Source organism: Schistocerca americana, chromosome 4, assembly GCF_021461395.2.
Source record: "Schistocerca americana isolate TAMUIC-IGC-003095 chromosome 4, iqSchAmer2.1, whole genome shotgun sequence".
Lineage (NCBI taxonomy): Eukaryota > Metazoa > Arthropoda > Insecta > Orthoptera > Acrididae > Schistocerca > Schistocerca americana.
The window spans coordinates 815,606,041-815,631,583 of record NC_060122.1 but is presented as its reverse complement, the minus strand read 5'-3'; the positions used below and the strand labels follow the sequence as shown (position 1 = coordinate 815,631,583).

The 25,543-nt window shown below is 38.3% G+C and overlaps 1 protein-coding gene across 1 annotated transcript in view; it reads left to right on the top strand.

Moving 5' to 3' along the window:
• The window catches only part of LOC124613821, a 187,241-nt gene that overhangs the window by 134,957 nt on the left and 26,741 nt on the right, over positions 1–25,543 (top strand). The window contains exons 4-12 of the mRNA XM_047142544.1: positions 574–761; positions 5,863–7,147; positions 8,485–8,985; positions 10,735–11,196; positions 11,437–11,506; positions 13,562–13,747; positions 17,681–17,838; positions 18,520–18,756; positions 24,153–24,317. Coding sequence (XP_046998500.1) covers positions 574–761; positions 5,863–7,147; positions 8,485–8,985; positions 10,735–11,196; positions 11,437–11,506; positions 13,562–13,747; positions 17,681–17,838; positions 18,520–18,756; positions 24,153–24,317 — 3,252 coding nt within the window. The remainder of the gene's footprint in view (positions 1–573; positions 762–5,862; positions 7,148–8,484; positions 8,986–10,734; positions 11,197–11,436; positions 11,507–13,561; positions 13,748–17,680; positions 17,839–18,519; positions 18,757–24,152; positions 24,318–25,543) is intronic.

Below are 25,543 nucleotides of genomic sequence, written 5' to 3'. Positions count from 1 at the left end.
TTCGAGTCTCGGTCCGGCACACAGTTTTAATCTGCCAGGAAGTTCCACTGTAATTCTTTGTTTGTTTGTACATGTACATCACATCACATCTATCGATTTCTATCCCATTCGGATAATTCATTCGTGGTGTCGATTTTTTTTTTGTCTTAGTGAGCATCGGGAAAAAAAAGATTATTAGATTGAGAGACTCGCATTGGTTATTTGGATCCGACGACAGATAACGAATAACGGACGCGAAGGATGAGCCGCGGACACCGTAAGTGCACTTTAGCTGTGCGGGACGCCGCTTTTGTACAACCTGCCAATGAAATGGGATGAGCATCTAAGAGACGCTTTCATGTTTAAAAAACGAAACCGTGACGAAACATCCTACTTCCTGTTTCTTCATTTTTATCTAGTAAAGGCCTCACCCTTAGTAGCCTTATAGTTTGAATAAGTGATTTACGAACTGCCTTTTTCGTGGGCATCGCCTTTGTCTGTATCCAATTCCTACCCCATGGTCCTAAGTCACTGTAGTCCACTAACAGAACTCGAAGCAAAAGACAGACGGCGGAGGGCGTGATTTGTGTGCAGGCCGAGGACGAGGAGGAGCGCGCTCTGCAGCGGCTGACGCGTTCCAACACCGACTTCAACACCGTGTCCGGGAAGGTGCAGCTGATGCAACTGCCGCTCGGCCGGCCGCGCACCGACGCCGAAGGACGCAAGCACACGCCGCTCGTCGTCTGCGTCACGCCCTTTGGCGGCGCCAGTGGCCCTGACAGGTGAGCCAGCGACAGCCGTGGCATCTCTCGGTCACGTCGCGAGTTTGCTGCCAAACAATTGCATACCGCAATCTTAATTGTTGCTGTTGTCATTAATAATGACAATGATTATTATTATTATTTCAACGCTTAGTTTCACAAGGGTTTTTACGTAATTTTAACGGAGAATACCGCATCCTAATGAATTAATTTTTGCTGTCTACAGAAAATTGTTATAGGCGTGCGGGATTTTATGAAACTATCGTTTGCAGTTGGCAACAGAATGACCGGCGCAATTTGACGTTTCTGTCGGATTACGCAAACGCTAGACTTAGCACTTATTTAGCAGCGTTTCATCTCTATACGCCTTCACTTTCATCACCTGGTATTTTGCTAACGGTATGAGTTGTCAACCTAGGTTTTTACTGTGACAACGTCTCATGTGTTTGATTTTGTTTGTAATTGCTTTATTTACATTATTTGGAGTGATGTTTTGTTGGGTCATGTTGCGAATACAACATAACTCCCGCAACTTGCTATAACATTTCTCATATGAAAGTGAAACTGCAGTGACGATATTGGTAGACCTAAAGATTGACATATTTCATTTGAAACAGCCTTGCTGATTATAATGTAGACGTCATTCACACGAGCATGTAGGGCTCCTATCTTAGCATTTCCAAATATGATAATGTTTCTTCATATCTGATCCAGGTTTATTTATGTACGCTATTTTACATGTTGTTTGTATGTACTATTAACGTGAGTAGCGTAAATAATAAGTTATTTATGCTTACTTTGGTCATTATAATCATTGTTTCTTATGCACTCTTTCTGATCCAATTGTCATCTGATATATCTCGTCATATACATTACCTTCTAATTCAGCAGAAAAAGACGGCACTTATAAACTAAAAGCACATTGGTCCAAGCCCCACTCTGCTTGTTCTCATTTTTGATGTAGACTCTTGCCCTACCTCACATTAGGAAAATGATGCTTGGCCAATTCAAGAATCACTAGTGAATTTCTTATCTATCTTTGAAAAACGCTCTACAGAATACATGAATATTCTTCTGCCTCAGAGGGACTCGTGTGTAAATATGGAATTATCTATCATCATTTTGCAAATTGGTTTGGGAGAAACCATTAATTTGACAGTGATTTGCAGTTGTCTAAATGTCTTCGAATCAAATTTAGCTCCCCAAGACGTTACTTAACATGTTTGATACTATATTTTTCCTTGCTTTGTGCTACTTATTAGACTGCATATTACTATGAAACAGATCTGCAAATGAGATGTGCTAGTCTACAACTTTCTATGCTGATTGCTTTCATTAAAGTTAGCAACAGCTGTACAATTTAACACCTCTGAAATTTCTGCCCTTGTCAATAAAAAATGTAGCTCCTACTAGGAAAAATAATTGCACATATGATAATTACCAATTGGTCTCCAAATGTGAGAGATTTTATCAGCATTTTTCACTGAATTCTAGGGCACATACAGCTCAGAGGAAATGAACTTGCTGGTGTGGCTGCTAATGAGGCGTGCTCCCTCCAACTTACTCCTTGCTGTTTGGCCCCCCTCTGTGTAGTCACCCATATGGTATATAACCATGGAGCTCATGCATTAATTGGAGGCTCACTGGCTGGAAATGAGGAGCAATAAGCCGTGGTCAGTGAAACTTAGACGGTGACCATGGCTTACCTCAATGTTTTGAATGTGGTATGTGTTTTAAGGTTGTTTGTGTTGTCAGGGTTCCTTTTCAAAATTTTAGGTGTGATGGTTTAGTGTGTTCCAGACCACGTTTTAAGAAGTCACCCAGTCACAGTAATCTGGCATGCATTAAATATATCTGTCCTGGCATTTTATGACTGATTTTATCTGCATTTATTCTGGTGAGTTTTTATCTCTTGTGACAACCATATGTAAACATTGTAATTTAAATTCTTGCTTATTGTGCTGTATTTGTTGGCAGAGCTTGGTCCTAGAATTTATTGATATACTAGATTTTAATCAAGCTCCTCTCTACACATTTAATGCAATTTAATGCAGATGACTGCATGTTTTAACTTTCTAAAACACTAAACATTAACTATTTAGGTAGCTAACCAGTAGCTCCCACAATACATTTTAAAGTTCTTCCTCTTTAATAATTTTTCTGTACAATATACAAGTCCATAAATAGAAGTTAGATAACTACATGTCTTCCAATTGACAATGGGCATCTTAATGATAGTCATTTATATAACCAGTGTAACATGTAACTGACTTGCATCAGTTTTCAGTTTTTATTCAAATTGGTTATACTAAAAAATTGAGAAGTTCTTGATGGATAGTAATAGTGGCATGGACCTAAAATAATTTGACTGATTGTAATTAGATGATACTCGCAGTGCTATTTTCTTCATCCAATACACTGACTGCCAGGTGTGTAATAGACAGGCAAACATCCACCAAGTCGGGCCAGGTGAGGCTAGTGCACCAAGACGTTATTCTAGTGCTGTATGACTGACGACCATAGATGTTAAGTCCCATAGTACTCAGAGCCACTCTAGTGCTGTATGTATGTTGACAATATGCAGGTTTCAAACTGCCAACTTAGTAGCTTAAGGGAGCACTTGAGAGGTGAGAAAGAGTTACTTGTTTTCAATGCTCAACTTGAAGGCCTTGAACATTGTTCAAAGTTTGTTCCTTGGCAGCCCAAATTGGTTTTTACATCAGAAAATGTGCTTTCTACCACAGCTGGTATGAAAGCAACTGTGTTTCACAGTTCATGATGGCTTTTCTCCCACACCCATCTCAAATATTCTGCAATTCAGAGGCTGCTTTATGTTCTAGATATGAGACTGACTTCAATTCTGAAACATGTTGCGATTCCGAGTTAAAAGTTGCAGTTTGTTTGGATCACCATATAAACAATAAATCTGAATCTTCATCTACATCTGTACTCTGTGAGCCATTTTTGTGTGTGTGTGTGTGTGTGTGTGTGTGTGTGTGTGTGTGTGTGTGTGTGGGCGCGCGCGTTTCTTTCTGAATAATTTGCAGGAAGAACGATTGTCAATAAGCCTCTGTGTGAACTTGAATCCCTCTAATTTTATCTTCGTGGTCTTTTTGTAAGATATACATAGGAGGACTCTTCGAAGAACATATGCTCTCGGAACTTTAAAAAGTGAAACTCATCATGGTGCAGAACATCTCTCTTGCAGTGTTTGCCAGTGGAGTTGATTGATTGTCTCTGACACTTTCATGCTTACTAAATGAACCTATAATGAAAGCACTGCTCTTCTTTGGATCTTCTCTACTTCCTCTATCAATCTGCTGCTGTTATGGATTCCATACTGATGAACAATTTTCAAGTATTGGTCAAACCAGGTGTTTTGTGCGCTACTTCCTTTGGTGTTGGAATACATTTCTTGAAGATTCCTCCAATGAATCGGCCTGGTATCTGCCTAAAAACTAACAATTTTATGTGGTAATACCATTTCAAATTGCTCCGTATGCTTACTCCTAGATACTTTTATGGAAGTGACTGCTTTGAGTAATCGTTCTGCAGTTTTGTAATCATAGAATAAAGCATCTTTCTGTATGTGTATTTGCAATAAGTTAAATTTGTTTATGTTCGGGGTCAATTACCACTCCCTGCACCAAGCATTGGTGCTCTGATCTTCCTGCATTTGCTGCAATTTCTTGATTTCACAGTTTCTCTGTATACAACAGAATCTTCCACCAAAACCCTCATCAAACTTTCAACATTATCTACTAGGTCATTTATGTATATTGTGAAAAGTAATGCTCTATGGCCCGAAGCTACTTTTATGTCTGAAGACTTCTGTCCTTTCAGAATGACTTGCTGTGTTCTGTTTGCGAGATACTCTTCAGTCCAGTCACACAGTTGGTCTTATATTCCATATGCTTGTATTTTGTTTATTAAGCTGCAGTGCATGACTATATGAAACGCTGTCCGGAAGTCAAGGCACCTGTGTCAACTGCTTTCTGGGTCTTGTGGATGAACAGAATGAGCTGGGTTTCACTTGATCATTCTTTTCAGAACCTGAGTTGGTTACTACAGAGAAGATTTTTGGTCTCCAGAAATGTCATGGTATGTGAGCATAAAATATGTTCCAGAATTCTGCAGTTGGTCAACGTCAGAGATATAGGCCCATAGTTTTGTGTGTGTCTACCATGATCCTTCTTGGAAAACAGAAATGACTTGTTCTTTTTTCCTATCAGCAGGAACACTTAGCTCCTTCAAAGACCGTCAGTACAGTGCTGCTAGAAAAGGAGCAAGTACTATCACACACTCTGTGGAGTATCTTATTGGTATCTCGTCAGTAGCCTTCCCTCTGTTGTGTATTTTCAGTTGCTTTTCTATCCTATGATTGCTTATTTTGATATCAGCCATTTGTAGTTTGTAAGACTTTCTGTCAAGTCAGTACACAGAATTTTACATTTGAAACTGTTGGACGCCTTACACATGACTCTTCTCGAGCTAATTTTGGTGTCATAATTTTTGTTTGTCTTGGAGGCTTTTCCTACATTTAACTTTGCAGTGAAGCTGTTTTTGCTTTCATAGTAGTTTTCTAACATGTCAGTAGAACACGACGGATCTTTTCCATCCCTCACATCTTTGCTTGGCATATATCTGTGTGAAGTGTATTGTACAGTGTTCTTGAACTTTGTCCATTGATACTAAATGTTGTTAGTACATCAGATGAAATTTTCATGTTGACCACTCAGGTAATCAGAAATATATTTCTTTTCACTCTTGCAGAAAAATTTTCTTGTATTTCTTTGTCTTGCTGTTCACAGCTGTATTAGCGATGCTGTAATGGCCTTATGATCACTGATTTCCCGTTCTATGCTGAATTGAAAAGTTCGGGTCTGTTTGTCAACAGCATGTCTATTTGAGTGAACTACTTTTATTGTTGTAGATTTTAACTGATGAAAACAAATGTTTTTTGTATTGCCATTTCTTGACTCTTATATTCAGTATTGAGTCCAGTGGCTGACAGTCATTTTTCTGCAAAAATTTTGATAATTACGTATTTAGATATAGTTTGGTGTGGAATTGTGTTAGCTTTAAAAGATAGCAAGTGATCATTTATTTTGTATATTTGCAGAAATGAAAGTGATGGAGACCAGGAAAAGCCATATGAAAGTACTGCTACACCAGCTAGCAGCAGAATACCAGTTTTAAAGGGTAGAGCTACCAGTGCAGAACAAAGTGTGGCAGTTACTACCAAAACAGAAAAGGAAAGTTTTTCAAAGAGTACTGTTACTGGGGTATCTGTTATTGAATGTGAAAAAACAGCAGATTTAAAAATTCATGAAAAAGAAATCTGTAATCCTGTAGGCATGGGAGATAAATTTCTTCCCACTGAATCTATCGGTGCATCAACTGTTGAGCCAACAGTAATTACTGACAATGAATCGGTATTCACAGAAACTTTACCTACATCTTTCAGCACTGAAAACAAGGCAGATGGTGTTAATAATTGTACACCAGCAATAGATGAGGTTAATATTAACACGGATAATATACCTGCCTCACATGAAGTGACTGTTAATGGTAATGCCGATGTTGGTATATCCAACACAGAGACCAATAATGATGTAGAAGTAGTTTCATCAGTAACAGAAGTTGTAACAGACAAGAATATGGGCAAACCATCAACAGTAGAAATCCACGCAGTTGAAAATTCCGTGACAAAGACAAAGAAAGAAATGAGCAAACAACATTCATCTGAAGTTAGTAAATGCATTACAACGGAAACAAAATTTTCAAAAAAGTCTGGTGATCTTCCCATGAAACTGAATGGAACGCCATACAAATACACTACAAGTTCAAGCTTATTTACAACCAGAGCTCATGAGATTAGCAGCACACTACTAAAATGTGAATGGAAGGGTAAAGCGACAGAACTGCCTTCCACAAAAGAGAAATCATTAGCAATAGAATCGTACAAAAGTCTTCAATCAGCAGACAAAACATTTCACAAAATGGAGGAAGTTGTATCGAAACCAAATTCAGATGTATATAAATCTAGTATCGGAAAGAACCTGTTTGCCATGAGAGGAAGAGAAATGAATCGATCTGCTCAGGATCACCGAAAGATGGGAAATGAAAATGAAGCAGTTAATATGAAAGATAAGCCTGTGACAGTTGAGATAAAGAAGCCTTCAGAAGTGGAAGTTACTTCCAATACGAGCACCTGCAGCATCCCAGATCAGGAACGAGAGCAGCCTGACGGCCGTGCCGAAGATCCTGAAGAGGAGCCGCCCCTTTCTCCAGCTGTTGCTATTGCTGCACCTCGTCCATCATTTCTTCACGGTGCAAAGCCTCGGCTCCCTCAGAAGCCAAGCAGTTTATTTGTGCAGCAATCACCAGTTAGGGGACAAAAACAGGTATGTAATACTCATTTGGGAATGCGACAGTGCTAATAAGCTGTTTTTGAAAATATAATTTAATTGGATGGATAAAAAAATCTACCCACCAAGCAGTGGCAGGAGAAGACATGCGTAAAGGTATTTAAATTTGCAAGTTGTCAGAGCCAGTAGTGTCTTCTTCTGGCAGAAGAGTTGAATGGGGAAGGGGTGAAGAAAAATGCTGGTAAGATTTAGGAAATAAGGAGTGTTCGGAAAACTCGCCCAGAACCCCAGGTCAGGGGAGATGTTCTGGATGAGGTGAGAAGGAAAGACCAATTCAGTCTTTCCTTCTCATCCCGTCCAATAAGGCTCCTCTGACCCATGGTTCTGTATTTTTCCTTCCCGTTCAATCCTGAAAGGTTGCAAATTTAAATACTTTTATACATGTGTTTTCTTCTGCTGCTTGGTGAGTGTTTTTTTTTTTTTTATTTTATTTAATTTGATCACTGAAAATTATATTGAGAATGACTTTTGCTGTTGGTACTTTTGAATCCAATGTTCTATTGTTCATGACTACTTCACTCCCCTCTCTCCAAATCTGTAAAACATTAATGGTAGTGTTAATGTTATTCTACCCTACTGTGCGTATGTGAAACACAGTTAATGATCACTCACACTGGCGGTAATGCAGAGACTGGTGGAACAACAAGCGGTTCCTGAGATTGACGACAGCAGTGTTCACAAAGTGAGTGGCTACCCTCAAACAAAGTCCAGAGCATAGCATTGTGAGCATACAAAAACAGTCCAGGGAGCAGTTTGGATCAAAAACATAATGCAAGCATGGTCAAACACTATACTAGTTGATGGCACCTATCTAAGGCTTCAGTAAAGTATTTACTGGTACACTCATGATAGAGGTTGGGGCTGAGTGAGAGGTCTGTCTCTGTGGCAGTGCCACTCGTGAGATCAAGCTGTGGCTATTGGGCTGGCAGGGAATCCAAATAGCTTTCGGATACTAAAAATGTGATACTTTGATATTCAGAAATAGTCCAGTTGGGAAACTGAAATACGTGAACATTTTTTACACCAAGAGCATTTGCCAACAGTTGCATTCACTTAATTTGTAAGTCCTAAGTCAACAAACTGTCAGGTTAGTAATGTAAGGGGAGGGGGATTGTAGAGGGAGACAATAAAATGGATGTAGGTTGTGTCAGTGATGCAGGGATAGAGGCTTACAAATGATAAGTTAACATGGAGAACTGCATCAAATGTAGTTGAAGTGGTGTTACATTGCAATTCATATCAAGTAGTATAGTGTTTGAGGTAAGGTGGGTGGATAGTTAATGAGTGATTCATGTTTGATGTTCTTTTCTCAGGCTGAACAGCAGCAGCAGCAGCAGCAACAACAACAACAACAACCACAACAACAACAACAACCAGTAACATGTCAGCAACAGAAACACACACAACAACACCAACACCAGCAAGCAGAGCAGCAGAAGCAGCAGCCACAGTCAAAACTGCAGCATCAACCATTACAGCAACCACAGCAACATCAGCCACTACCACAACCACCGCCACTGCAACAGCAACAGCAGCAGCAGCAGCAGCAACAGTTACTGCAATCACAGGAACCAATTCTGCAGGCACAACCAGTGGAAGAACCTGCAGCACTCATAACTGCAGTGGCTCCATCACTCATGTGTGCACTGACAGCAGATGGCCGCAGTCCGCACAAGAGACAGGCACCTAGACCACCTTCCAGCTCTGTGAGCATCAGCAGCAATAGTAGCAGTAGCAGCAGTAACAGCACGGAGTCCCAACATCATCATCCCCAGCACCACCCCCATCAAGGACAAACTGGAGAGTCCAGCACTGTACGTCATAAAACTCTCTCTCTCTCTGTCTCTCTCTCTCTCTCTCTCTCTCTCTCTCTGTCTGTCTGTCTGTCTGTCTGTCTGTGTGTGTGTGTGTGTGTGTGTGTGTGTGTGTGTGTGTGTGTGTAATATTTTTCATTGTTCTTATGTGCCTAGGTTATTTAGCATGTATTTGTAAAAAAAAAAAAAAAAAAAAAACTGTCAGTGCAATAATATGCCTTCAGTATCACAGCCATTCACGATAAGGGAAATAATCCTCCAGATTCCAGTTTATATTATATAAAGTGTGATCAGAAAATACAGTGAATGAGTTTTTTTGGCAGCAGCTCTGACACTACAACCATTTTATGTAATTTGCCCAACAGCCTCATCCACTGAGATAGACAGGGTCAAGCTGGAACAAGTTCTGACATATGAGTCAGTGTGCAGAGACACTAGAATGAGGTTGTGTTTAGCACATCCGTTGCACATCATGGATTTAAAACTACGTGTCAGCATTAATTTCTGTTTCAAGTTGCAAAAAAGTGCCAAAGAAACTCGTGAAATGTTAAAATTGGTGTATGGCGATAGTGCCGTATCTCTGAAGACTCTTTACAACTGGTGTGGATGATTTAACAAAGGAATTGAGTCAGTAGAAGAGAAACAACATTCGGGACATCCATTAACTTCAAAAACGGAAGAAAATGTGCAAAAAGTAGCTGAAATTGTTTGTTGACAGACAAATAACTATTGGAAACCTTACCAAAGAAATTAGCGACTCATACAGGTCCATGAAAAGCATTTCAACCGACAATTTGCAAATGAAAAGAGTGAGTACAAAATTTGTCCCCAGACTTTTGAGTGATGAACAGAAGGAAAATCGTGTCAGTTTGGACCATGTTGAAGGGTTGTCTTCATTCAGACCCAGACTTCATATCCAAAATTGTAAATGGAGATGAAACTATGAATATGACCCTGAGATGAAAATTCAGGGTTCTCAATGGAAAACAAATGAATATCCTTGCCCTAAAAAGGCTCAGCAGTCAAAATTGAATATCAAAATCATGCTCTTGGTTTTTTTCAATATTGAGAGCATAGTGCAATTAGTTTCTTCCAAGGGGAACAACTGTAAATGCCAGATTTTACAAGGGCATACTGGAACATTTGTGGAATGATGTACGAACAAAGAGACTGGAAAAATGGGCCAATGGCTTCCCTTTCCATCACAACATGCCGTGTCATACCTTGCTTTTGGTTTGAGATTTTTTTGGTCAGAAAATGTGTTTGTGTCTGTCCACATCCGCCTTACTCACAAGATTTAGCACCCTGTGACTTCTGGCTCTTCCCAGTGATTCACAGTTGATGCCCTTGATCCATCGGCTGGTGCACTAGTCTTGCTTGATTCCGGTTACTAGAGCCTGTCTGCAACTTAGCACATCATCGTTATAGTAAGTAGCAATCTCTTTTCATTACATTGTTGTTCTTAAAGGAAAGCATGTTGACACCATTACTGATAGCGAGAGAGCCATGACAGAGTGGCTAAATGGCCTCCCAAAAGGACCCTTCCAGAAATGATGGATTCAACGTTGGGGGAAGTGCATTTGGTAGCCAAGGACAATACTTTGAAGGAGATTAAATATTATTCCTTGTAATCTTATTGCTTTGTTTCTAATAAAATTATTCACTGAATTTTTTGATCACACCTTGTGTGTTACTATAATTATTTTTATTTTTGTTCTGACATATATTGTTCCTTTTCTGTTTCAACAGGAGGTGAAAGGGACTACAAGAGAATCGGATGACATTTCACCACCCTGCTCAGTCACTGATTCAGCTACTGAGATGTCTGTTACATCTGTAGGCTCACAATCTCCAGCACCTGTGACATCAGCAGATAAGAAGAAGGGCCGTTTCTCATTGCGGAAGTTCCTCCGTCTTAGCTCCAGTCACCATCAAAACAAGGAAGGAGACAGCAAACCCACAGCAGGAGAATCTCTCACTGTAGTTATTCCCACAGAACCAGATGAGAGTGAAGTAAGGGTTAAAAGTCGCCCCCATTTGCGGCCACGTCTTGAGATAGTTCATCCGTTCTCGCTGGATGGTGCAGCTGTCGAAGTGGTGCGCTCCCCAGCACCACAGCCACACTCACAGCCACACTCACAGCCACAATCGCCTCAGATGTCAGCCAGCATGGTTACATTTTCAGCCTCTACAGATAATTTGGCATCCACGGTGAGCATAACTCATTTGGAATAATTGTGTCTCGCATGATCAGGTAGAGTGTTGATTTAAGAGGTCTTCTTACTTGCTCATTAAAACTCTTCTCTGCATAGACTTTCCCTCCCTGACATACACCGTGCATTGTCCTGTGACCCGTGAACTTTAAATTTGATGTTTACTGTGTATTATGTGTAAAGAGCTCTCCATTTTTGCAGCAAACTTTGTAAACAGAATAAATAATTTTTGTTTCAGGATTCTGAAATTTTGGCAACGGATTCTTCAAGCTCAGTGGAGGCGGATAGCCCAAATCATTCCCCTACAGGTAAGAAAAATATGTAATAAGTTTGCATTTGGTGATGAGTGGGTGAACATAATTCCCATTTCGAAACAGTTTGCATAGTTGTCATAATTTAGAACCAACAATTTATTTAAAATTTAGCATTGAGGCATAATGGAAGGAAATGGGCACTAAAGAAAACTGATGCTCCCTGAAAAGTGTACTTGATGACTGCACTGTTATACAAATATTTCTGTTATTATAAATCACTGGTTTTTGCAGCTGTTTGATGGTGGAAATTTTGCTTCATCTGGCCTAGATGTTTCCCTAACATAATCCTCAATTTTTCACTGCAATTTACGCAACGTGCTGCCAGATATTTTGAAACACGAGTGTAATGATACTATTATTGTGGAACAAGTATTCATGAATCTATAGTTACATCACAAAATGCAAAAATACCCTAGTTGAAGTCTGTCATTCTTCATTTTGTTAGCTTTTTAACTTAAGAGAACTATAAGTGAAGTATGCCATCTTGAATGTAGCTTCCTCCACACTTCAGTTGCTGTGAATGTACTTTCAGTAAATGATTCATATAAAGTTTAGTGTTGGAATTCCTCTGAAAACTGAAAGGTATGTTGCTGGGGATAATGGAGATACTGGGGATAACAGAGATACTAGTTTATCCTATGTTATGCAAGATCAAGTAGCCACTACCACACATACTTCATTTTAGTACATTTCAAACAATAAAAATATCATGCTTTCAGATTGGAATTCGTGTCTTAATATGGGTTTGGCATATTGTAAGTATTTTAGATAGCTGCATCACAAGACATTTGCGTGGGCACTTTTAAAAGCACTGTTCAGCACATCAAGCAGAATCATTGAGCTGTGTTTCCACTTCATGGAATAGAGACAGAATGAATATTCCTCTGTTCTCAGTGCTGTTTACATAGAGTACAGGTGTTAGCATTGTGATGGGATGGCTTACGAATAGAGGAAGCTAGCTAGCACAGTGTGATCTTCCTTATGAATGCATGGTGTCTGTTCTGTTGGACATGTCCGAAAGAACTGATAACACATGGAATCCACAGCTATGATATATACTATGTGAATTGAAGAGGTAAAGGGGAGAAAGGAAAGGAAAATGGAGTGTTAAACACAATTGCACAAACTATCTTGGCACGACTCTCTGCTGACCTGTATTCCCAGCTAGCGTCACCCATCCACAGTCCACGTAGAAGGTGGTGGATTCATTGCCCATTGAGGCAATTCACTTGTATGAATGTGTCGTGTCAGTTCTTTCGTACATTTCCTCGATGGGCAATAAATCTACCACCTTCAGTGCAGATGTAAAATTGTGATCAACCTCCTGTGAAAATCTGAAAGTGGCGAGCATGGAGGACAGGGACAGGGACAGGGACTGCAGATAAGTGGTACTAGGTGGGAATGTGGGCTGGTCGAGAGCCGTGCTGAGATAATCGGCACATTTGTGATAAACATTGTGTCTGACTGGTGTATTGGTTAACACAACTGCCTAATAAGCGGGAGATCCTGTGTTTGAATCCCGGTCCAGTACACACTGTCACTCATCGTTGCTGATTTCGCATAAAATCCTGATGCAGCTGACATCAACAGTTCTTTTTTGTCCTGTCCTGTCTCTCCCCTACATCTTCTGTGTACATACAGTGAGATCTGTCTGAATCCATTGGCCATTGTGTTATGGATATTTGGTGATGCCCACCTATGTTTTAAACGAAGAAAGTCATTGGTGGGTGATTGTGTTAAGAAGGGTAAAAGAGAGAGAGAGAGAGAGAGAGAGAGAGAGAGAGAGAGAAACTGTTTGTTTGCTTGTAAAAGTGGCTATGTTTCATGCAAGGCTAAAGGTTGTAGCATTTCTTTTACCACTTGGTGTATACTATTGAAATAGAGATTGTTGTAATTACTATTTATCACAGGGTATGATGTACATCACATTCTCTCTTTGGCTTGTAATCAGTGAAATTTCATTTATTGAAAGAAAAGAACTAAAATGGTTTGTTCATGTACAGCTATATTATGTTTATAGGGAAAAAAGAAACTTTCTTTGTGTTTTAGGAAGGCCAATAAGACCTCCACCTCCTCCACGTAGTCAGTACGGAAGAAACTCGGATGCTACAGCCAACAAACCAGTCAGGCCACCGCCACCTAGGTCAGCGGAGCTGCTGCGCCAGCAGAAGCTGCCTCCTCCTGCAGTGGCTTTAACACGACCATCTCCACAGGACACATTGTACGCTAACCTCGGTGAGTGAGATTCGCATGCCAGTGCGAGCGCGCGCGCCCACACACACACACACACACACACACACACACACACAGCGTAAGCCTTGTCTGGTGGCTATTTAGAATGTAAAAATAATACATTTTGCTGTGTCATGGTTGCTGCTGTGCTTAGCAACACAATAAATGTTTGGGAATCACGCCTTTGGACTTGTATGTTGGAAGGCTGTAGTCCGCGACGGCACTAATAACCTCTCATCATGCAGCTCACGAGGAGTGCTGCTCTGTCAATTCCTCAGCTGAAACTGGATAGGCAGTAGCTGCATTACAGACAGCTGCAGCAGCAGAAGTTTAACCCATTTTACTGTGGTCAGGTTCATGGTATGCTACAAACTGCTTCATGATAAATTTATCAAATGTACCTATTAAGTATGAGATACACTTCAAAGATTTCCCAGTGCTACAGGTTCTCGCACTGCAGAGTGGATTCTATAATAAACTGCTCCCTGCGGAGTGGATTACAAATTACATTGCCTCTTACTTTACTAACAGAATGATGAAAGAATCAAATTTAAAATATCCACAGCAGGGCAAACAGAATTTTAAACTATGTTACATTGTAGACTGAATAGTGAGCTAAGTAAAAACAATTCCCATTACAGTACAGATCTGAGGGTTCTATCTGCAGCATGAACAGCTTGACAAGAAAGTAAATGTTCCACAAAAATTACAAACTAAATTTAGATCCTATTCACATACCTCTTTACTCAGTTGTTTCTTTGTTGGTGCTATCAGAACTGGAGCCACTGGCTATAGGTGCCAGACAGACCATTAAAAAATACATTATTTAATCTCTGACAACTTCTTTGTGGTAATCTTCTTCTTTGAGTTTGTCAGTGTGATGCATGCAAGCTTACCAATCAGCAGTGGTGATTTTGTATATTGCTTCATGGATCAGCCCTTCCTTGCTGACTACTTTAAAAGTTGTATTTTTATCTTCCACATCTCTCTTCACACGTGCCCACACTAGTTCCTTGAGACTATAATGGCAATCATTAGGAGGTACTTTTATCACCTTGTGACCCTGTTGCAGAGCTATGGAATCAATTTCATACATTTTATGCTGCCTTTTAAAATCTTAGTGGGCTCTAACAGCTTTGCTTTTGCTTGTGTTTCAATATATGGTATTTTATTACTTTGCAGCCATCAAACAATATCACTTTTTCTAGTGTTTGTCGTGGGAGGTCTGTTAAGAATAAAAAAGCTAGCATTTGAAGTGTAACATATCACTTCTTAAGAGTAAGAAGTAACAGTTAGCGATGAATGATGATTGTAATTGTCAAAATGCTAGACACAGCCAATAGCACGGCCATTAAGAACAAAAGTTTACTGATCCATGGCAAGCATAGAAACAATACAATAAGCAATAGAAAACAATCTGAGGAGGCATGCTGATTACACTGTCTTTATATAGAGGAGGGATCCAGTAGGCAGTGAAGCAGATGTCGTGCCATACACACTAGTCTCGTGACTCACCACAGGTGGCCTCTGGTGACCAGTCAGCACAACTCTATACCACAATATGGTACTTGCTGGGTCAACAGCTGCTCCCTGGAGGTGCATCCCTTCTCGGTGACTTGCAGTGCTCCAGAGAATGCTGAAGCTTGTGATAGTAAAAGGATGATGTCACGAGGACAGCGGAATGTTCATGGTGTGTCTATCTCGTTAAGTGGAAAGACTGCTCAGTTAACATGATGAATGTTAATGTTAATCAATAGAAATTTACTAAATAAAGTCTTTCCTGCAGTAATATTCAGTTAATATACAATATTCCATGAAGAATCTATATCTCTTATTTTGTGGATCCGAGAAGTAGTTTGGATTTAAGTTTTCAGCCTCAAGATTTCAGTGCACGGGCACAAAGTCAATGACAAAGAATAAACATGGTATATAAGCAGTGCAAAGCAAAAGGCGACCTCAGGTGGTCAGCTCACACTCTTAACCCAGCTACAAATTAGCTGAGGCAGAATGCAGGTAACACCTCACATGTCATAACAGTGACAGAGCCTCAGTGCAAATAAGACAACAGCTGATTCTGGATTCAATCTTGAAATGTTTCTCCATTCATTTAATCATGGTAGTCAGTTGATATTTGATTTTGCTCAGAATACATGTTTACTTTCTGGTACAAATCCGGTGGCAGCGAAACTGCCATGATGTGTTATAAGTCACTCCCCTGTTCCCCTTGGAACTCTCAAGCTGCTTTGTCCCTCTATTGTGTGTTAAATAAAATTTCTAGTGTGGTTTTGATTCTTAAAAAATTTTTCTTTTTAAAATTCATGTATGCATACGTGGTGCGATCAAGACTGAATTTTAAAAATAAAAATATTAAAAAAATTTTTTGATCGCTGTTTCAAAAATGTTTATTAAAAAGGGTTTTGATTTACCCAAGTCTCATCCAAGAATACACAACTGATGCTCCATTTCGTCTGCTTTCATGCATTGTGCTTAAAAACATCATCCTATAAGCAGCAGCAGCAGTATCACAATGCTCCATAATTGGATTTTACTTACTTAAACCTGATTTTCTTAAATATTCTTTGCATTGATCTTGCAGTTCCTTTAAAGGCAGTAGCTTCACACGTAACAGTGAGCAATTTCCATGCTGTGGGGAACTCACCTCTTTCATAAAATTCGAAACCCTTTTGACATAAAACATCTTGATTGAAGTTGTTGGTTCCTGTTACCCACTTTGACATGCTATGCTTCTTCCCTGGAGACTGAAATTCTACTATTCCAGCTGCCTGCTGAAACAGTTTGGCCTCCTGCACAATTCACCTGACAGTTCGCACACCAATATCTCCACAGGCCACTGAAGTGTGTTACTGCACATTGGCAATGTCGTAGACCGGCTCACTTGAGTATACCTCACTTTGAAGAGTGAATACATTTTAAACATGGAGATCGCATGCCTGTTTGTGGAACACATGATGCTGTCTAGGGTTTCAGCCATTACAACAACTCACAGAACACAACAGGAATGCCACGGAAATCTGTCAATCATAGTTTTGTGCACTTAAAAGATGATAGAATGCTCAAATACAATGGAGATTCATGCAGTATGGAACGTGGAAACCAACTAATTGCTGACTTGCTAGTTGCACACCTGTGTACTGCGCAACCCCGGCCCAGAGGCTGTCAGTGCTGTCGCGGACTACAGTTCTCTGTATGAATGGTTAATGTGGCTATAGTGGTGCAAGTTGTGATGTAGAGGGGGTGAAGGAATGGAAGGTATTTCTACTTGGACCGTGTTGTAGAATATTAAAGTGACAAAATGGTGTAATACCCGAATTGTTTTCATTGCCATGTCTCAGAAAATGGGCTTTGTGTTTTTATAACATCTGAAATGTTGCACATATCTTACTGCACAAGTAATCCAAACAATCAGGTGTAGCTGAATGTTTATTCAGTGTTATGCACATATCTCAGAGGAACTGTAAGGGGTCTTCACATTATTTAAAGTAATCTTTGAATAGTATTCATGAGAAAGGACCCAGAGTCTGTCAGTCCTGTAATTTTTTCTCACTCATCACTTATTTTACCATTGGCATCCATTTTTATGTGTGAAAAATGCCAAGCTGCACCATAAGTCAGACTCAAAGTAAAAAAGCATGCACCAGCATAACTAAGTGTGAATGTCAGGTCAGAGGTAGGCAAGCACGTGCCATCTCTACTACGACAGTGCTTGGTTAAAGTAAAACCAGCCTTCAGGATGATGGCTGCTATACCTTACCTATCTTATTGTTATCATTTTTAAAGCTTTGTTGTAATAGAGGTTACACTTTTTTCAGGTATTGATCATTTGTGTGTATGAAGAATGTAGCAGTAATGCATGTTAGTATAATTAATAAGAAAAGTAGAATTGCCCTGATTTGGCAGTGATAGCCCCTGTTTTAGGTGAGGTGCGGCTGGGTCTAACTCCAGACAAGCCTCAGAGAACAGCGAGCATGAGGGATGCTGCGTGTGAAATGCCAAAGAGGAAATCTGCTTCAGAAGATAGTGGATATGAATCTGTGGAAATGGCAGATGGGAGAATTGTTACTCAAACGCAACAGGTAAGATGCCATTTTGTATATGCTTAAACTTCATTTCCGTTTCGTAAACAGCTTCTTGCTGGTTATTTTTGTGCAAGTCTATCATGTATAGGAATAGTCTTTTTTTATGTATAAGTCCACAGTCACCATAAATTTTCAAAAGGTAGTCACTATTCTGTGCAGGCTGTTCTTTTATATTGAAATAAGCTAAATAACAAAATAGTGTTTATTAAAAAAACAGGGAAAATGACAACCTTTAAGAATTTACAGAAACGCCCCTTTATTTCAGAATGATGCAATATATAATATATGTATTTATAATCACATTTATTTCTATTTAGCTGAAAACTTGTGTACCCTAATAAAGTGCTGTTCCATTACTTAAAGAGTAGAATAAGTAATCTTTTCTTGCTTAAGTCTAAGGTTCTTCTGCCTAAGATATTAAATTAACTCTCACGTTTATGAATTTCTGTTCTGTATTCTGTAATCTCTGTTGAGATTTACATAATTTTATGACATTTACCATGGTTGTAACAATATTATGAAAAGGAAAGTTGCTACTCACCATATAGCGGAGATGCTGATTAGCAGATAGACCCAACAATAAGACTCTCACAATTAAAGCTTTCGGCCTTTGTCAATATTGTTAGATTCCATCCTGGATTTTCCATTGTTTGGTTTACCATGGTTGTTTTGTTTTAGGTCAATAATGACTTTATATATGAGCACATGACTAGGGGAAGGTCAACATCACCAGAATCAAGCAGTAAGAAATCTTCAAGGAGGGGTAACAGTCCTCGTCGAAGGTCGGATGGCAGTTTGGATGACTGCAGCTGTGTAAAAGCAAGGCCTGGATATGTGCGCTCCTCGTCATATACATACTGTGCCTTTGAAACTGATTCTGATACTTATAGTCCATACAGCTTCTATTTTGAAGAGGTAAGGGAATGAAAGTCTTTTGTGCCGTATTATTAACAATATTCTCAATAAGCAGGAGTCAACTAATTTTAAATGTCAAGAAAGCCATGTTGAAAACGCAGACAACTGCTAAGATGCGTCACTTTGTTTTGCTATCAGCTTACAGGAAACAATCTTCTTCAGCCACTCAGATAATGCCAAAAATATATTGTAATACATAAAATAAGGGAAAGGCAACCACTTGCTTATAGTGGCTTGCTGTGGCCTTTCCCTTATTTTATTTATTGCTCCAGCCAGGAATTTTATTTTTATTTATTTATTTTAGTGGCTGCAGAATGAGCACATCTAATTATCAGGATGTCTTAATGATTTGTAATGTGTCTGTTATAAGCTAAATGGTCTTCTTGCTCATTAATCATATTACTTTCATGAAAGCTATTGTGTTGATGTTCCTTGCATTTATGTCGAACATTGATGTACTAATAATAATCTTGTAACTATGTGATAGAGATTGTGGGTCAATTATATGGCTGACAAGGTTGTAATTTCTTTTGAAGATCAATAGATAAATGTTGTTTACTTGTTGTACATCTGTTTGTAATGAAAACTTCTGTTCTTTGTACTATCAGAGATTGTTCAGTGGCATTGTGCAATAAACTTGAACAAAACACTTCCCAAATAATTGTACCATTGGTGCATGTTCATTTTGCTTACTGACAAGAACCGTTACCTCTCATTGATAGGAATATTTTAGTATAGGTATAGTAATGCAGATAGGGCTGAGTGATTCTTGGCAGCACATTTGTCTTAAGTACTTTTTGTAAATGCAGTGTAGGTTTTGTATTTTATAATGAAGTAGTGATTAATGACATTCATGACATACAGTCATTGTGTTTGATTACTAATTTTATTGAGTATTATCCTTTTGCCCACAACTTCACCCACATATTTGTGTGATTTATCTCTCTCTCTCTCTCTCTCTCTCTCTCTCTCTCTCTCTCTCTCTCTCTCTGACATATTTCATGACATAAATACCAACAGGCCATTTTGAACATTTTTTCGTGTCACTCATACCCACCCCCACCCTTCAGGATAATGGTGTATCTTATTCCCACAGTGTTGTTATAGTGATAATGCATCAGGTACAAACGAAATTTGGCTGAAATTACTCCAGGCATTCGTGAGTGATGCTTTCGTGTCATCCCTTTTCAACCCCTTCCTAGGCTGTATGAGCACTAGGGCTGTCTCACTGCTACAGTAATTTTGTCCAGATAGCAAGTGAGATGTGGGTGAAGTTTAGCAGAAATTGCTTCAGGCATTTCAGAGATATGCTGATACATCACTTTCTTTGCATCCTCCCACCATCCACTTCCACCCACTGGTGTGGGAAAAATGTCATCAGGACTGTCACCAGTTGCTTTAGCAACTGCTGTTGCTTGTTATGATCACTAGAGGGTAGGGGTATATTGTCCACACAGTACTTCTATACAAATAATGAGTCACGTATATTTACAAAATTTGATTGAAAGTGGTTTTGTGGCAGCACCTTTTCACCCCCACCTCACCCCTCTGGGAGGTAGGCAGTTCTTACGCCGCAGTGCTTCTTTTCAGACAGTAAGTGATGTGTGTACAAAGTTTCGTTGACATCATATCAGTGGCTTACAAGGAGATCTGAAGAGATACATGCAATGAAATTGCTAAATGCACAGGCAGACAAAAAAAATTGAAGCAAGTTGATCATTGTAATAACTAATTCAACATGAAATAGCCAATTCCGATGCTATGATCATTTACACATGAAGATGCTGACATAACTGTGTAAAAAATAAGTTGATAAAAGTACTATGTCTGTCACGCATATTCATCTTGTGGCATTTCATATCACTGAATGTCTAAAATAAATCAAAATTTGAGCCCCAATAAATTAAATGACACCACAGATCCATATACCATAATGGATTTCATTGATTACAGTGATGGATAATATTGGGTGCAGACCATTCAAGGAGATTGGTCCCTGTGTTCACTTGTGCTGTGCTTAAAGTATAAATAATAGGTGGAAACATTAATTCAGACTATGATGTTTATTGGTAAATACCATTCACAGAAATCACGCTGTTCACACAAGATTATAACAACAAAATATTGGTCATGTAGTTTCAGTGTTCCCTACTTAATTTGTGGAGATAATCACAAAAAATACACCAATTGTAAGATATATGGCCTATGACATTGATGTCCCACACTGAACTACTGTTGGCATCTCAAAACAACGTATATAGTGACATGTGAGTTCATGAAAACAGAGTGTAAACATTTGCTTAACAACAGTAAAAGTAAGCTGTCTGGTGGTAAGCAATATTTTAATTTATTGCTATTTCAACACAAAAGAGATTTTCACTTTCTAATTAAATTGGTTGGAATGTATACAAATATGGTAGCAACAATATTTGAATTGTGTATCCCATCTACAAATCATTTTGCCATCTTAGCAAAAGAAAATAAACATAATTTTTACAGAATTTAAAATGACTTTAAAATGTTGTTTAAGAAGCCTCAGCTTAAAGCATTAGTCATGCTAATTCCAAAACTGATCTTAGGTTTTGCTTGATGGCCATATTTCCAGAGTTATTGATAACAAAATATTAATTCCCCTGATGTGCCTGTGATCCAGTTGTAGGTGCAAAACATAATATTTTGTCCTCTGGCATTAGTTGAATGACGTATTTACAGTAAAACTTTGTTTACACGTTTTTCAGCGGACTACAGAAAAAAAAGTGCGAAAAACGTATATATGAAATATAGCACCATACTATCAAATTAATTGGTAAACACAAACAAAAAATCCAGTAAATAAAAATTTACATTATACAAAACATTATATAGGCTTACTAGGTACCACACTTAACAAAGATGTAAAGAAAAATGTAAACCTTTACACAGAAGAAAATGTCACTTCGTAAATACCCTCAAAACTGGATAACACTGTCATCATTTCATCAGAAACATTGTGCATGTCACAAATTGTTTAATTATTTCCAACACATTTACTGCATTGTTAACCGTCACGGTGGAATGCTGAGGCTCTTCTGTATCATTCTCATCGTCAGTTTCTTCCTCGTCCAGGTCCTGCGATGCACATTGAGTTATCTCAGCGATAGTTGTGAGTTCTGTAGTGACGAGGTTTTTCTTAAACAGTCGTGCAATCCTCAAATGATGCTAGCTCTTAAAGTCGATTCCATTCTTCATCATTAGGTCAAATATTGTCAGTATGATCATTTTCATCATGATAATGGACTTCATTTCAAAATACGGCTTTTCGGAAATAGTTCAGGATGTCGTAAGCTACGCAGTGCTTCATGTGCCTCGAGTATTTCTATCAGTTTCATTATATATGTGACTCACCATGTAAATTTGGGAGTTATATTGATAAATATTTTGTGTTGGACAGCTACAGCGATGCTCTCTCTCAAAGTGGTTCATTTCTCCATGCAGTAAACATAAGACGAATGCTTCCTTTGATCAAATCTAAGGTGAGATGCTACATTTTATCAAAGAAAATTTGACCGTTGCCTAACTTTGACGAAGTTCCTTATTACACTCTCAAATTTTATTATAGTCTAATGTCGGCCTTACCAACCCACTTGCCGGCAAACCACTCAGAAACACTGCATCATAACTTGTGCGCACTGTGGATATTTCGCCAGGACACGAATAAAAAAATGCACAAGTGAGAAAAACAGACAAGTGAAAAACGTATAAATGAAGTTTCACTGTACTTGAAAACATCGTTTAGTTGGATTGGTAGATTCCTTTGTCCATATGTGACACAGTTTTGTAATTAGCCAAAAGAGTAGGTCCCCCATGAAACCTACTATCCTATTGCAATGTTTGTTATAGATCCTCAGTTTATGATAGTAAAATATGGAGTAATAGATTCATCTGGTTACCACATTCAAAATGGGGATTTGTTACAGAGAAATAAAAATATATTTTCAGAAGGTTTGTTTGGTGCCTACAGTATCACCAAGCAGTCAGCAGTGTTGTGTTTATGTTAGAAACATGCCTCGTGTGTAATAAAAATAGAATTTACATGATATCAAGTTAGGTTAGAATCAAAGAGTCTGTTGCAAGGTGTTGTGATCAACTTTGCTCCCATAATCGATAATAGGTTACTTAAATTATATCTCAATCTATAAATAAGTCTTGTTTTGTTTCTGTGTTACTCAGGTGTCTGAGGATGATCATTTATGATTTAAACTGGTAGCAAAAATAGTAATAATAAAATTAATATTATTATCATCATTGTTATTTTAAGGCTAGACTTGCTCCAATTTTCTGGTATTTTCCTTTATAAATTTTTCATTCTTTTGAAAGATATTTCCAAAAGTTCTTGTACTATAAAAACTTCTCCAGATGCCTACTTGTTTTTATGCCAAGTATCTTGGTATTGGTACTTAGATTATATGATTTGTACTGTAGGACCCATTGTTAAGAACAGCACTCACCATAAAAGTCTACTGTAAAATAACGGAAACCATTCACTATAGATAGGTACAATCTTTTGATTATCTCAGACAAGTGCATGGAGACAGGTAATTTTTTTGTTAAAAACAGTAAAACAGAATTTATTGGCACAAAGTAAGACCAATCCACTAGGATCAAAATCTGAAGATTCTCGTATCATATAAGGGTGCTAATTGAACAGATGAAGTCAGCAAGACAGATGCAAAAAGTGCAGACCTCTCAGAGAAAAATTTGGGAAAATGCTATTCACGGAGGTGATGATAATGCTGATGGGATTTCATCTAAAGGGCTTAGGAATCTGTAAATTTCCTGTTAACTACTAGAAAAGGTCATAAGATCAACAATGCCCTTTGGAAGTATGACTTGACATGTGTGCTCATATAACACCCATATAGCCAACAGAATAATAATAATATTAATAATAATAATAATAATAATAATAGTTATAAGCAACAATAAAAAAAGCTGCTTGGGCAACTCAAAATGCTCTCATTATTTATTATACATCAATAATTTACAAATTATGTCATGTTAATTTATGAAAAATTATTTTCTGTAAATAATTTGTTCTGCTTTGCTGCAGCTTTGCAAAGTAACCATGTGGAATGTATTGTAGCACAGTCTCCTGTTAAAATTCCACAAACACCACTAAGTAATGAATGCTTTGAAGCAGTGCCTTTTTTATGGCACGAAAGATAAAAGCATCTACTGCACAGTGTGTTTAACATGCAAGTTATTACATAAACTTTTAGAAATGTTCTGTCTTTTTAGGTATCGACAAAGTTCTGTGTATCTTCCCATGGTTTTCTTCGTATGATTTCATAAATGGTGGTGTTTTTTGGCAATCTTTGTACATAACTCTCAGGAGGAAATATTATATTTTTTTCCAGGGAGATGACGATGATGCTGACTGGATCTCATCTAGTGGACACAGTTGTAGGAACAGCCACTTGCGTCTTAGGAAAGGTCGAAGTGTTATACATGAAAGCCTTGAGGATAATTATGGTGCAGTTACTGTGGCTAATCATGAAGCGCTTGCACAAGTTCTAGAGCAGGTCTGTGTACATACTTAATTAATGAATTTCATCACTTTAAACTAAAAGTTATTTTGAGTCTTTATTTATTTTTGGTAGGTTAATGCTAAGGATATAGGAGAATGTGCTGAAAAGTAATGCCTCTGAATTTCTTATGTGAAAACTCTTAAAGCTTTTTTAAATAAAACAAGTGGTGTTATGTGTTTATTTTTCATGTCTATATATTTGCAGTCCTCTGCCACTACAGTGTGCCGATTTTTAGCACGTAACATGGCGGTCCATAACGTAATTATGTCAGTGTGTTAGAAACAGTGTGCTTTAGTAAGAGTTCCGAATTTGAGGAGTTTGTCCACACATGGAGCACCCTCTCCTTCAGCATGACAAAGCCAGACCACACCCAAGTTCTGAAACATCTGTAACAATCCAATTCCCGGGTTCAATGTCATCATTCATCTTCCTACAATCCCCACTTGGCCCCATCCAGTTTTCATTTGTTTCCTAAACTTAAAGAACATCTTTGAACAGTGACAAAGCAGTGCAAGCAGAGATGAGTCATAGCTCTAATAACAAAGTCAAACATTTTACAGTGAGGGTATTGACAAACTGGTGTCTTGTTGGGAGACTGTGTTTGTTGTCAGGTTGACTGGGTTGAGAAATAAATATGTAGATTTGAGGAATAAATATGTAGAATGTTAATAACATTCATTTTATTTAAAAAGCTTTAAGAGTTTTCGCATTAAAAATTTCAACATGTCCTTGTAAAACCGTTAGCAATAATTTTGATGAACGAGGAACAGAATGTACCAGTTCAGCAGTGGTGTTCTTACATAATTCTCGCCATACGAGAAGTCAGAGATATTGTTATCACATTTTTGTTCATCTTTTTGCATGATTTTATCAAACCACAAATTGAAGGAATCATTGCAAGGATATAGCAGATTAGCTATTGTTTACAAAACATTAATTAATGGAGGGAAAAGTTCTTGGTTCTCTAGCCAGCTAGTAGGATTAAGATACTGTGATGTTTTGACAAGTGTTGTTCTCATCAACAGTGAAATAAAAAGTTGGAACATCCACAAATCTTGTCACTTGGTGAAAAGATAATAAGTATGATACCCAATGAATCATCACTGTATTTTAATGCTACCACTCAAGAACTTTTAATCAGTAATATACGCTGATAAAGTCTACATTTACACATGAATTAACTGTTTGTTAATAATAATGTATATTAGAGAATAGCTGCA